Source organism: Arachis hypogaea, chromosome 13, assembly GCF_003086295.3.
Source record: "Arachis hypogaea cultivar Tifrunner chromosome 13, arahy.Tifrunner.gnm2.J5K5, whole genome shotgun sequence".
Taxonomy (NCBI): domain Eukaryota; kingdom Viridiplantae; phylum Streptophyta; class Magnoliopsida; order Fabales; family Fabaceae; genus Arachis; species Arachis hypogaea.
In genome coordinates this window covers 144,797,666-144,810,218 of record NC_092048.1, presented here as the reverse complement: position 1 = coordinate 144,810,218, position 12,553 = coordinate 144,797,666, and the positions used below count along the sequence as shown (strand labels likewise).

Below are 12,553 nucleotides of genomic sequence, written 5' to 3'. Positions count from 1 at the left end.
AAAATATATTTGATAAAAATAAAAAATTTTTAGAATAAAATTAAAATAAACTAAAATTTAAAAATATTTGTAAAACTTTTACTAAAGTTTTTACCAAAAAAAACGTAGTTCAAAGTATGGAACTTGAAACAGAACCAAAAGCACTATGGAACTCATCCCACAATAAACTATTGTTGATATTTATGAGTTGAGTTAGATTAGCCTTATTAATTAAAATTTTACATAATCTATGACTACTAAAGTACTGGCTACTACACAGCCATTTGTTTGGACTTTGGGCTCACGGGTTCAGGGTCCCCTCACTCACTCACTCACTCACTCACCCAGTAATCACTAATCGGTGATTAGTATCCCCTGTTTCAGTTACTCAGCACTAACATTTTCCCTTTACCAACCTCAAAAGCCGCATAACCAAACACTGTCTTATTCTCTCTCTTTCTCTCTGTTTTTGTGTGTGAGGTGCAGCTGCTGCAGCCATAACCATGGCGTCCCTCTCTGCTGCGATCTCTCGCTCCTCCTCCTCCCCCTGCTTCCCCCCTCCCAATCCCAACACCGCTTCACTCTCACACCACCGCAACATCTTCCACTCTCAATGCCGCGCTTTCCCCCTCTCCCGCCCCTCCCTTTTCCTTCGGTACGTTCTCTTCAATGTATTAGGTTTCTTCATCTTCTGCGCTACACTTGCATGACGCAAACCGGTTAACTGCTACTCTCTCTTTGCTTCCATTTAAGCTCTAGTGTTACCTTACTATTTATTTATGTGTAGTAACTTCATAGCTGAACGCAGAATTTGATGGAATATTCTTTCGCTTGAAGAATCATGCACTCGTTCCTTTATTGTTATCGGCGATTCGCAGAATAATAAGTCTAAATTGCAAAATAAAAATCGAAAATCTGAATAATATGACCATAATAATATAAGATATATATCTGACCCATTATAAAGCTGCAAAAGAATCTTTTTTCTGCTGTCATATATTTACTATATTATTGTTTTCATAAAATTTGTATGTTTCTTTATCCTTTTCAAAAGCAACACACTTCTTTTACCTATGTTTATTTTCTAATGAACGCATTCTTTTTTTCCTTTTTTCTTTTTAAGCTTTGCTACTTGTTGTTATTAATTCGTGAGAATATGGTTTCTATCTCAGAAAGGGTCTCACTTTACCACCGGGAAGAGAGTCATCAAGCACCAGGATATGCGCTTCAGTTGCAGGTTTTGACTGCAAGTTAATTTTATGCTGGAGTTTGTACTTGTAATTTTGAAGATGGTAAATGTAATGGCATTTTTTCCACCGCAGATGTTTCACTGAATTTATCTGTAGAGGAAAAACAGCTTCCTAAAGGAGATACTTGGTCTGTTCACAAGTTTGGTGGAACTTGTGTGGGAACCTCACAAAGAATAAAGAATGTTGCGGATATCATTATTAAGGATGATTCGGAAAGGAAATTGGTGGTTGTCTCTGCAATGTCAAAGGTTACAGACATGATGTATGACCTTATCAACAAGGCTCAATCACGAGATGAAAATTATGTAGCTGCACTGGATGTTGTTCTGGAGAAGCATACCCAAACTGCACATGATCTGCTTGATGGCGATCATCTTGCTAGTTTCTTGTCCCAGTTGCATCAAGACATCAATAACCTCAAGGCGATGCTTCGTGCAATATACATAGGTCATAGGCACATCTATTCACTCTCCACCTTTGATATTGTCTATGTTCTCTTTCTATCTTTTTCTATGGTAAAAAAGCTATTTGTTTTTGTTCATTTATTTATTTCGTTTTCTTGGTCAGGTATATTTGTTCCTTTTAGAGGTTTTCGTTTTTATCTAGATTTTATTTATCTGTTTCTTTTTCATAAGAGAAGAATTTTATTAAGATGAAAGAGAAAAAAAATGGAGAAAGAGAGGATAGGAGACCCACTTTACAAAAATCAAGAAAGAAATCATATTGGTCATATGATCTTCACCATCCATGTATTTTCATGTGTTCAGAATATCAAGTAATTTTCATAAGCTGTGAATTTATCTTGTTATCAGGCCCAACATAGATGCTAATGGAAAACTGCTGCTGAGCTATGAATTCTTTTTCAAATGGTTGATATTTTTTGGGTTGGTGACCATGATAGGGACATACAGGGGAAGATTAGGACTTAAAATGGGAAAGTTGCATTTTCTGACCCAGTTTCTTTCCTTGGAATTCAATTTTGGTTTCCAACTGTATCAATTGCACAGCCTCTATGAGATGATATAATGGTGAAACAACAAAATGTGTTTTCATTTTTGGTTATTTTCATGAGCAAAGACGGGTCTTCTTGAGGTTGATTTTAAAAAGTTGTTATATCAAAGCTATCTAAATTGAATCATTTATCATGATTCATGAAGAATGTGTTCGTATTGTTCCTTATGTTGAATTCCATAGTTAAGAATTACACTGCAATCCTAACTTATAGTGTAATATCTTGCAGCTGGTCATGCAACGGAGTCCTTTACAGATTTTGTTGTGGGACATGGGGAACTATGGTCTGCTCAGATGTTGTCTTTAGTTATTAGAAAGGTTTGCTATTTTAATTATAAAGATTTGCTCTTTCTCACTTTCTATCTGAATTGAGCTTGTTACATCATGCTTCCCCTTTGGGACTGAGCAGAATGGGGTCGATTGCAAATGGATGGATACAAGGGAAGTCCTTATTGTAAATCCTACTAGCTCTAATCAAGTTGATCCTGACTATTCGTTATCTCAAGAAGGACTTGAAAAGTGGTACTCACTGAATCCTGCTAAAGTAATCATTGCTACTGGATTCATTGCAAGTACACCCCAGAATATTCCTACTACACTGAAGAGAGATGGAAGTGACTTTTCCGCAGCAATTATGGGTGCTCTATTCAGGGCTCGGCAGGTCACAATATGGACAGATGTTGATGGTGTGTTTAGTGCAGATCCTAGAAAAGGTTTGTACTGCTCTTGCTTTCGCCAACGGTTGGACTTCCAAGTGGATTAAGAGAAATAGAGAATTATTGAATCTAGTAACTGCTGTAGTTTTGCATCTGACATATTGGCTGTGATTTTATTTTATGCTTGACTATCTTTAACATGAAATTTTGATTCAGTGTAAACAATTACATTTTCTGCAGTTAGTGAGGCTGTGATTTTGAAGACATTGTCTTATCAAGAGGCATGGGAAATGGTGAGATGGGATTTATGAATGCTCAAAGCCCATTGACCCTTCAAAGTTTAATAGATTAACTATTGAATTGCCTGTCTGCAGTCTTATTTCGGTGCAAATGTTTTGCATCCCCGCACGATAATACCAGTGATGCGATATGGAATTCCCATTATAATAAGGAATATTTTCAATCTCTCTGCTCCCGGAACAAAGATCTGTCATCCCTCTGTTATTGAGGATGAAGATAAGCAGGACCTCCAAAATTTTGTCAAAGGCTTTGCAACCATAGACAACTTGGCACTTGTAAATGTGGAGGGGTGAGCCATGAATTTAGTCACGTTATACTATGAATAATTTTCTGCTCAGTTGTTTCAATTTAATTATATGATGTCCTATAACATATATTAATCATCAAAATCATAATTGCTATGTGTTTTTCTTTGTTGTTTTTGCAGAACGGGAATGGCTGGTGTTCCTGGTACAGCCAGTGCTATTTTTGGTGCTGTGAAAGATGTGGGAGCCAATGTTATTATGATATCTCAGGTGCATTTTTTATACTCAGTTTTTCTAGTGTATCCATCTGGCATATAAGAAATTGTGGTGATCATTAATAGTGTTTGTGTAGGCTAGTAGTGAGCATTCTGTTTGCTTTGCTGTTCCTGAGAAGGAAGTAAAAGCTGTTGCTGAGGCATTGCAGTCTAGATTTCGTCAAGCTTTGGATGCTGGACGTCTTTCTCAGGTGCTAAATTCAGTTCATACAAGTTTTTGCTCAATTGAGCGATATCAGTGAAAAGGAAGCATATAACCTTTCTCTTCTTATTTTTTGCTCCTTTTTTTATTTTTTATAATTATCACGATGTAAAAACTAATAGCTGAATAATTACTTTTGAGTTAGTATGTGTCGCTGAATGATGTTGAAGGTTTTATCTTTTTATTTTGTTACCTTAATTACATTCTAAATCACGTAGCACCTCTCAGGTTGCTGTTGTTCCAAATTGTAGCATTTTGGCCGCAGTTGGCCAGAAAATGGCAAGTACCCCTGGAGTTAGCGCTACCCTCTTCAATGCATTGGCTAAGGTTAGTAGTCTGGCAAGTTATTGCTTAGGATTGAAATTTTGGTTTGTTTTATTATTTCTTTTATGTTTTAACTTGTTTGTGATCGAACTTGTAATGACCAACAGGCCAGTATAAATGTCCGTGCTATAGCTCAAGGTTGTTCTGAGTACAATATCACTGTTGTTATTAAGCGAGAGGATTGTATAAAGGCTTTACGGGCTGTCCATTCCAGATTTTATCTCTCAAGAACCACAATAGCAATGGGCATTATTGGACCAGGATTAATCGGGAGCACACTACTTGACCAACTAAGGGATCAGGTGCAGTTTCTGTAGATAACTTTACTTGTGTGAATATATATTCTACTGTCATAGTAAACACAGTAATCCATGATACTGGGATATTTGGTACATTTTAATATGTCAATTTACCTGAAGGATTTTTAACCAGAAGACCTTTTAGAGTTTGTGGTGAATTTATGTTATAACTCTTTTAATGCAGGCCTCAGTTTTGAAAGAAGAATTCAACATTGATTTGCGTGTAATGGGCATAATTAGTTCAAAGTCAATGCTTCTTAGTGAGTCGTAAGTCAAATTGATCTGAACTGAATCTCTTTTTTGGATTTTTATGAACTTGGCTCTCTGTCCTCGCTTAATTAAGTCATACTGTAATTTCTATTTGCAGAGGCATTGACTTAGCTAGGTGGAGAGAACTTCGAGATGAGAAGGGAGAAGTGGCTAATTTGGATAAATTTGTTCACCACGTGCATGGAAATCATTTTATACCCAACACTGCGATAGTGGATTGCACATCTGATTCCATCATTGCAGGCCATTACAATGACTGGTTGCGCAAAGGAATACATGTAGTTACCCCCAATAAGAAGGCAAATTCAGGTCCGCTTGATCAGGTGATGTAATCCATATTGTTGATGTGATAGCAACCAGTTCATCCTTGCTATTACGTAGTGTTATCAGTAATGTCAGATTTCTAATTTTTCCATTCATTATAGGTTCATGGTTAAAGAAAATTAAAAATGAAGAACTAGACATTTAAGGAAAAGGAGAATCCATTATTATATTATACATAGAGAGAGCCTTTACTCTTCTGCCTGTTGTTTACTTCTTGCGCTCTATCTGAAGGTTAATTTGCCTGTTCATAATCTTGAATCTGGTTCCCATCAATAAATTCCTGTTGCTAGTACATATGTTACGTATTTTGTTTGGTTACTATATATTACTACTAATTTTTGGGCATTCTAACACCTTCACTCTCAACATTCAGTATTTGAGTCTGAGAGCGCTGCAAAGGCAATCCTATACACACTACTTTTATGAAGCTACTGTTGGAGCTGGTCTTCCAATTATTAGCACTTTGCGTGGGCTCCTTGAAACTGGAGACAGAATATTGCAAATTGAAGGCATCTTCAGGTTTGCTTTCACGTATTATTTCTGTTTGTGTCTCTTAATTTGCGATAATCTTCCAGATTTCCAGTTTCCTTGCCCACCTGAAACTTTTCCCCATTCATGAACCATAAATTTAAAGAATGTTGTTTCAATTATCATGCTTATTATGTTTATATGCATTTTTGGTTGATCTAGTCATTAACTATAAGACATTGCCTTGCCCCTGGTTCTGCAGTGGAACTTTGAGTTATATCTTTAATAACTTCAAAGATGGCCGAGCTTTTAGTGAGGTAGTAGCTGAAGCAAAGGAAGCTGGTTATACTGAGCCAGATCCAAGGGATGATCTGTCTGGAACAGATGTTGCTAGAAAGGTACAACTTACTGTGATGAACATGCACACAAACTTTGTCAAAATAAACTGTTCTTTGTTTGAGATTTTTTATGACTTGGGATGTGCCTAAAAGTGAATGTATATAATTAATAACAATAATAACAAACATATAAGAAATTGGCTAGGGAAATAAATGTTATTTTCAGGTGGTAGGTATGTTGAATAATATCGTGATAGCTAATCGCAACATGTAGGCTAATCATGATGTTAGTTTTGCTTCATAATAGCATTCCTTGTCTTGTTTAATCCTCTTTTTTATTGTTGCCATTTAAAATCAACATGCTGAAGCCACCGTGGTTCTACAGGTAATCATTCTTGCAAGGGAATCTGGCTTAAAGCTAGAACTGTCAGATATTCCTGTTGAAAGCCTTGTGCCAGAACCTCTAAGAGTAAGAACCGTTTTCTGTTACATTATGCAGTTTTAGTTTTAGTCTGTGCTTAGCATTATATTAACATCGCTATTTTGATGACTTTGTGAAGGATTGTGCATCGGCTCAGGAGTTCATGCAACAGTTACCAAAATTTGATCAGTTGTTGTCAAAGAAACAAGAAGAAGCTGAAAATGCTGGGGAAGTGAGTAATTCTATGATTAGTTGCGTAACATGTTCAAAATATGATTAACGTTATATTAACTTGTGGTTGTTATTGTTTAAGGTTTTGAGATACGTTGGTGTGGTGGATGTGACTAATAAAAAAGGAACGGTAGAACTGAGAAGATACAAGAAGGATCATCCATTTGCTCATTTGTCAGGTTCAGACAACATCATTGCATTCACAACAAGAAGGTATCAGAATCAGCCATTGATAGTTCGTGGGCCAGGAGCTGGAGCTCAAGTCACTGCTGGTGGAATATTCAGTGATATTTTACGCCTTGCCTCATACCTTGGTGCTCCATCATAGGCGTCAATTCTTCTCTACAAAGCATAAATTTTGTATCCAAGTCCCTATCCTCTCTATATCTGCTTGTGTAGCACTAGAATCGTTGTAGTGCTGTATGCTAGCTTTGCTTTCTCTTTATTTTTATATATTCTGCTATATTTTCCAATAAATTTTTAAGTAATGAATGACTGAGTTTGATGGAGAAGTTGACTTGATGATCTTGAAATCCTTTGTCAGTTTGTTTAGCTCGCATTAAATAATGTGAATAGGGTTAATGAGTTGATTGGGAAATGTCTCTCCAGGATAAAATAGCTTCAGCACTAGCAGCAGAAAGTTTGCACTATTTTCTGTCTTTTTGCTCAAAAAATGAATTGAGTATTTACTATTTCCCCTTTGAGTTTTCAACTATTAATTAAAACTGTCCAAAAAAAAAAAAGGAGAGAGGACACCGCTAATCTTGTTTTTTCATTTTTACCGTATTTAGAACAACTGAAAGTAAAATAATGCTACACATTTATTTTAAACATTAAATCATGGTTAAAACGACTGCATAAATTTGGAGTTCTCTTAAACATAGCATCAATTTTTTATGTGCAACCCAAACTCAAAGTTGCTGATAAATTGAAGCAAATAAAAATTTAGTTATATTTTTATTCTGGGTTATTACTCACTCATACTAAGCTTGATATTTTGTCTATAGGTTTAGATAAGATCTAAAAATCATACTAATACTGTTATTGCTTAACAATCTTATTTGTATCTTAAAAAACCACCATCAAACACTGGTCTCGCTTGTTTACTAATATAGCATATATTTGGTGTGTGTCATCAGTTTCAAACAACGATTTCCTTAAAGAATATGCTGTCATGCTGTGTTATTAAGACTCAAGCATGAACTTCTGCAGTTAGTTGATCAGACTCATTTCAATAAATCCCTCTGTACATAAAATTATGATTCAAACTTTATGGTCCTCACAGCTAGTGGGGTCCTCACAGAATGCTTGCCGTCTGTCCAAGTTAGGCTCCCAAATCTGTAATCACCATTATGAACCTTTTGAGTTGAATGAAGCATGACACTAAAGGAAAGTATTGTGGTGTCTGAGTTGAAACTCAGAATTTGAGGTTCAACTCTTACTTCTATGCCATATGGTTCCTTCACTATAGCTCTATAAACTGCAGTTATGTTTCCTACATTTGTCACTGTTCTTGTTACTTTTGCAGCCTTCTTCAAGTTTGGAACTGATATGGAAGGAAGGTTAAGGTTCAGTCCTTGGTATTTCTGTTTTTCACAACTTCTTGTGGTCTTGGTCACTTTTCTAATGGATGAACTACTATATCCCATGGAACATAGGAACTGGATATAATCCTCAGTGATGATATCATATATGAGCCCTGGATCCATTGCTTTGATGGGGTTTACATGGCCGCCACCAATGTCGAACGGATCAGCTTCCTTAAGTGTGGAACCCTCTTCAGATACAAAGCTTCCATCATTTCCAATTTGAGATGCTGCAATTTTTTAAATCAAACAGCAACTTGTTACTTTGGATTTAAATTGTGTATGAGTTGATATTAATTTAATACATTTGATTTCCATGTGATTCTTCACCTGTTGTAACCATAGCTGATCTTATGGCTGCAGGAGACCATGTTGTGTGTTTGGATTTGATGAGAGCTGCTATTCCAGCCACATGAGGACATGACATTGAAGTTCCAGATAAGAATTGAAATGCATTATTCTTTGTGGTGCCTTTTGGTGTAAATGCCGCCAAAATGTCTACACCTGGTGCTGCTATGTCTGGCTACTTCCATGAATCATATCATCATAGTACAAGTTAATGATGAAACCATACAATTGAAAACAAGAAACAAATTAGTATTTTGTTTTAGTACTATAGACAGTGAAAGAGTCCAAAAGCAGTGCAATGGGAACAGAAAAAAATACATAACCAAAAGACAGAAAGAAATGTATGTACAGAAAAAAATATATAACCAAGACAGAAAGAAATGTATGAGAATTCTGATGTACTTGGATAATGAGTGATTATTTCTAAATGGTTAATAATGGTGATTAAAGTGGAAAGTAATTAATATATGTACTATGTTGCACTAAATGAATGTCCCCTTCTAATTAATATATTTACCTTTTCCTACAATATACTTTTCCAATGGTGAAATTACAAAAGAAAGTGAATACCTAATAGCTTCCAATGATTGAACTTTAACTACATTCATTATTAGAATATCAACAACTGCTGAAAGTAATGACTCAATGATTATGCATTTGTTTTTAGAGAATATTTTATAGTAACAAAATATATTTTATTACTTTCTGTCTCTAAATTTCAAAGCTAAGTTGGCATGGTTGAATATGAAGTCCTGAATATACCTTTAGCACAGAAGGAGACATAGTGCTAGGTCCTCTTGATGAGAATGATGCAACTCTTGGAGAAGTCCATTTTCCAATAACAGTCTTTGGAAAACTTAGGCTTGCAGTTGGAAACCTTGGAAATAAGCTTGATATTAATTTTATGATTACTCAAAGGAACTTTCAGAAACCAATAATCTCAACTTCTGCATATTTCATTTCCTCACCTTGCTCTTCTAATATAGGATACTATCTGTGTCCCTACTTCGTAATCTACCTTAACACATGGAAAGGAGCCACATTGGTTGAGTCCATCTTCATGAGATTGTGCAAATATTATTCCAACTCCTCCAGCTTCCCTTACAGCAAGCGATGCAGAGATGATATCCTGTTCCTCGGATAGCGAAAAGCATAGCACAATTTTGCCTGCTGCCATTGTAGCATTCAGACTTCCAGACTGACAATCCTTACTTTCAAGAAACACATGAAATATTGATTAATAACTGAAAAAGAAGAAAGAAAACTAGAAAGGAGGAAGAGAGCTCTCACGCTGTATCATCATCAGGATCTAAAGCTACACGTTCAGAGTATGTTAGTCCAACAAATCCATTGCTATGCTTTCCAGCATCTAAGGACTCCCCCTACATTATGTCAATCATTGAACTAAGCTTCATAGCATTCTTAACTAGATGTGTTTTTAATAATAAAATCTTGTAGCATATATACCCAGAGAGTGAGATTATTTCCAAGAATAATCGCAGCCGGAAAGGCCCTATCTATGGTGGTGGCTGCAACTGTGATAATCCATGGAGCAGTATTTGAAACTGTTAGAGAGTTGGGACCAGAATTCCCAGCTGAACATATAACTGTGATTCCCTTAGCAGTTGCATGAAAGGAACCAATTGCTATGGCGTCGCGCTGATCAACATAAGAGAACAAAGGAATGTTAAGGCCAAGAGAAACTGTTAAAATGTCTACTCCATCATGTATTGCCTTGTCAAAAGCCTTAAGGATATCTGCACCAGAACAACCTCCAACAGAAATGTCCCAGCATGCCTTGTATATAGCTAAGTGTGCAAGTGGAGCTCCTCCTCTGGCTATGCCAGAAGCAAGTCCTCTGTAGTTTGCATTTTCTACAAAGTACCCTGCTGCTGTGGAAGCTGTGTGAGTGCCATGGCCTATAGCATCTCGAGCCGAGAGATATTCGCTGCTTTCATTTCCAAGGATCAGCTTCTTAGCATGATGAGATATTCCTTTCAAGAACCATCTAGCACCTATTATCTTTTTGTTGCAGTTTTTGGAACTGAATTGCTCTCCCACTTCACAAACTCCTTTCCACCTTGATGGGATTTTCCCCATCGCTTCGTCGTTAAAACTCACAGACTCTGGCCAGATTCCTTCAAAGAGAAGTCACTGATTTTTTGTTACATTGCCATTTTTCAGTGCTTACTTAGCTATGTGTAAGAGGGGGAAAAGAAAGTACTACCTGTGTCAATGACACCTATTATGGTTCCTTCACCTAAGTTGATTCCATTGGAAACAGTGTTTGAAGATGAATGATGGATACCAAGGAAGTCCCAACTTCTTGTTGTGTGAAGTTTGTGTATTCGATTCGGAATGACAGAAACTACCCCCGGAAATTCTGTAACACATAGTATGACTGTAGCTTTTAAAATGTGCTTAAAGGGTTAAAAAACAAGAAGATTAATTGGTTCAAGGATCATACTTGCTACTTCTTCTGCTTGAGATTTTGTTAACCTTGCAGCAAACCCTGAAAATCCATGCTTATAGCTGTAAAGAATTGAATTCTTTGCAGCTTCTTTGCTTCAGAACAGAAAGTGGACACTTGATATATTATTTTCTTGAATCTCAATACATTATTACAATACCAGCTCCATTTGAAAGTAACGGATATATGAAGAGTACTACAAAGGCATACCTTCCTAGAAGTGAAGATAATATTTTGTGGTGAACCTTTTTAGTAGTGTCTGGATTATCAAATATCTTATCCCCCATGTATACAATATGCACCTGAAATCATTCATTTAATAATTGATGGTGCTTAAGTGTCTCATAATAATACTACTAAATATAATCATAGAAAGTTGAGTTACACTCACAGAGGTTGTGGTCTCAGCAAGTATCTGAGAGAGGAACAGAAAATCTTGCAGTAAAAGAATAGCTGAAATTACAAGCCATTGGTCCATTCTATTCCATCTCATGTTCCTTGCATTAGTAGTACTCATTATCCTAGTAGAGAGAGCTTCAAAGGCTTTTCAAATTCTTGTAACATACTAAATCTTTTAAAGGAAATTCTCTTATAAGGCTGCCTTATCAGTTATCAGCACCTATGATGTACATCATTACTTTTTTGAAAACAAGAAAAAGTGGGGAATCATTTTCCTTTTGTCCATTGCACTTTTGAGTTTTATGCTCAGTCAGAGAAAAAAAGTACACATAAGTGTACCTTTACGACCAGAATGTATTTGAGGGGAATACATACTGGTATCACTGATATAATCATTTTCCTTTGGTGGGATCAAATGCAACATTTACCACAAAATCAAACCAAAAATCTCCTCCCTAATATCCATCGTAAAATTCTAACACATGACATTATTCTGATACCACTTATTAGATCAAACGCTTATCATAAGCTACTTAGTAGTGGCAAAAATGCAATTTTTTTAAAGGATCATTCTAGCATAACTATATTACGGCGATTATAATTTTTTAAAACATATTACTAAAATTAAAGTAATGTTTTTTATTCTTAAATAATGCTTTTTAAAAAATGTTGCTTAAAAAAATGTGACTTTAATTTTAATAACATTTACATAGTTACCATAGTATAGTTTTACTAGAATCCATCTTTTATTAAAACCAAAGTGTAGATATGTGAGCGAGGGAAAAATATTAAAGGTAAAGTATATTTTTTGTCCCGAAATTTGTCAAAAATTTTAAAAATATTCTTAAGTTTTATTTTGTTTCAATTTTGTCCTTGAAGTTTTCTATTTGTATCAAATATATCCCTTAGGGCCAATCAAACAATAATGCATGACACCTAAGTCTGATTTGTTTGTATTGAAAGTTGTTCTTGTGAAATTGTTGTTAAATTCGTCTTAAATTTTTTTGAAAAATTAGCTGTTATGGATATATTTGATATAAATAAAAATTTTTTAGACAAAATTGAAACAAAACAAAACTTAGAGGTATTTTTAAAACTTTTAACAAACTTCAAGGACAAAAAATATATTTTACCCAATATTAAATTTAAAGATGTTT

General features: G+C 35.4%; 2 protein-coding genes across 2 annotated transcripts; one reads left to right on the top strand and one right to left on the bottom strand.

Annotated features, from left to right (window-relative positions):
• The first annotated feature begins 208 nt into the window (after positions 1–208).
• Positions 209–7,105, top strand: LOC112792634 (bifunctional aspartokinase/homoserine dehydrogenase 1, chloroplastic). Its single transcript, XM_025835950.3, has 18 exons — positions 209–634; positions 1,152–1,216; positions 1,302–1,676; positions 2,470–2,558; positions 2,650–2,953; positions 3,137–3,189; positions 3,271–3,485; positions 3,624–3,711; positions 3,794–3,907; positions 4,147–4,245; positions 4,350–4,544; positions 4,726–4,808; positions 4,909–5,134; positions 5,509–5,654; positions 5,866–6,001; positions 6,327–6,410; positions 6,502–6,594; positions 6,676–7,105. The coding sequence occupies exons 1-18, from the start codon at positions 483–485 to the stop codon at positions 6,919–6,921; spliced, it is 2,763 nt and encodes a 920-aa protein (XP_025691735.1). The 5' UTR covers positions 209–482; the 3' UTR covers positions 6,922–7,105.
• Positions 7,106–7,692: 587 nt separating this feature from the next.
• Positions 7,693–11,630, bottom strand: LOC112792635 (subtilisin-like protease SBT3.9). The gene is made up of 10 exons (XM_025835951.3): positions 11,389–11,630; positions 11,208–11,299; positions 10,995–11,092; positions 10,755–10,910; positions 9,995–10,665; positions 9,818–9,909; positions 9,496–9,738; positions 9,290–9,404; positions 8,510–8,702; positions 7,693–8,409 (listed from the first exon to the last, which is right to left on the bottom strand). The coding sequence occupies exons 1-10, from the start codon at positions 11,512–11,514 to the stop codon at positions 7,850–7,852; spliced, it is 2,346 nt and encodes a 781-aa protein (XP_025691736.1). The 5' UTR covers positions 11,515–11,630; the 3' UTR covers positions 7,693–7,849.
• Between the last annotated feature and the right edge of the window lie 923 nt (positions 11,631–12,553).

Excerpts from the sequence above, each read along its gene's own strand:
- LOC112792634 (XM_025835950.3), top strand. The coding sequence starts at position 483 with ATGGCGTCCCTCTCTGCTGCGATCTCTCGCTCCTCCTCCTCCCCCTGC. Across the intron at positions 1,217-1,301 it reads GATATGCGCTTCAGTTGCAG|ATGTTTCACTGAATTTATCT; the intron begins GTTTTGACTGCA and ends TTTCCACCGCAG. Across the intron at positions 3,908-4,146 it reads ATGCTGGACGTCTTTCTCAG|GTTGCTGTTGTTCCAAATTG; the intron begins GTGCTAAATTCA and ends AGCACCTCTCAG.
- LOC112792635 (XM_025835951.3), bottom strand. The coding sequence starts at position 11,514 with ATGAGTACTACTAATGCAAGGAACATGAGATGGAATAGAATGGACCAA. Across the intron at positions 11,093-11,207 it reads TTATCTTCACTTCTAGGAAG|CAAAGAAGCTGCAAAGAATT; the intron begins GTATGCCTTTGT and ends TCTGTTCTGAAG. Across the intron at positions 9,405-9,495 it reads TCCTATATTAGAAGAGCAAG|GTTTCCAACTGCAAGCCTAA; the intron begins GTGAGGAAATGA and ends CTTATTTCCAAG.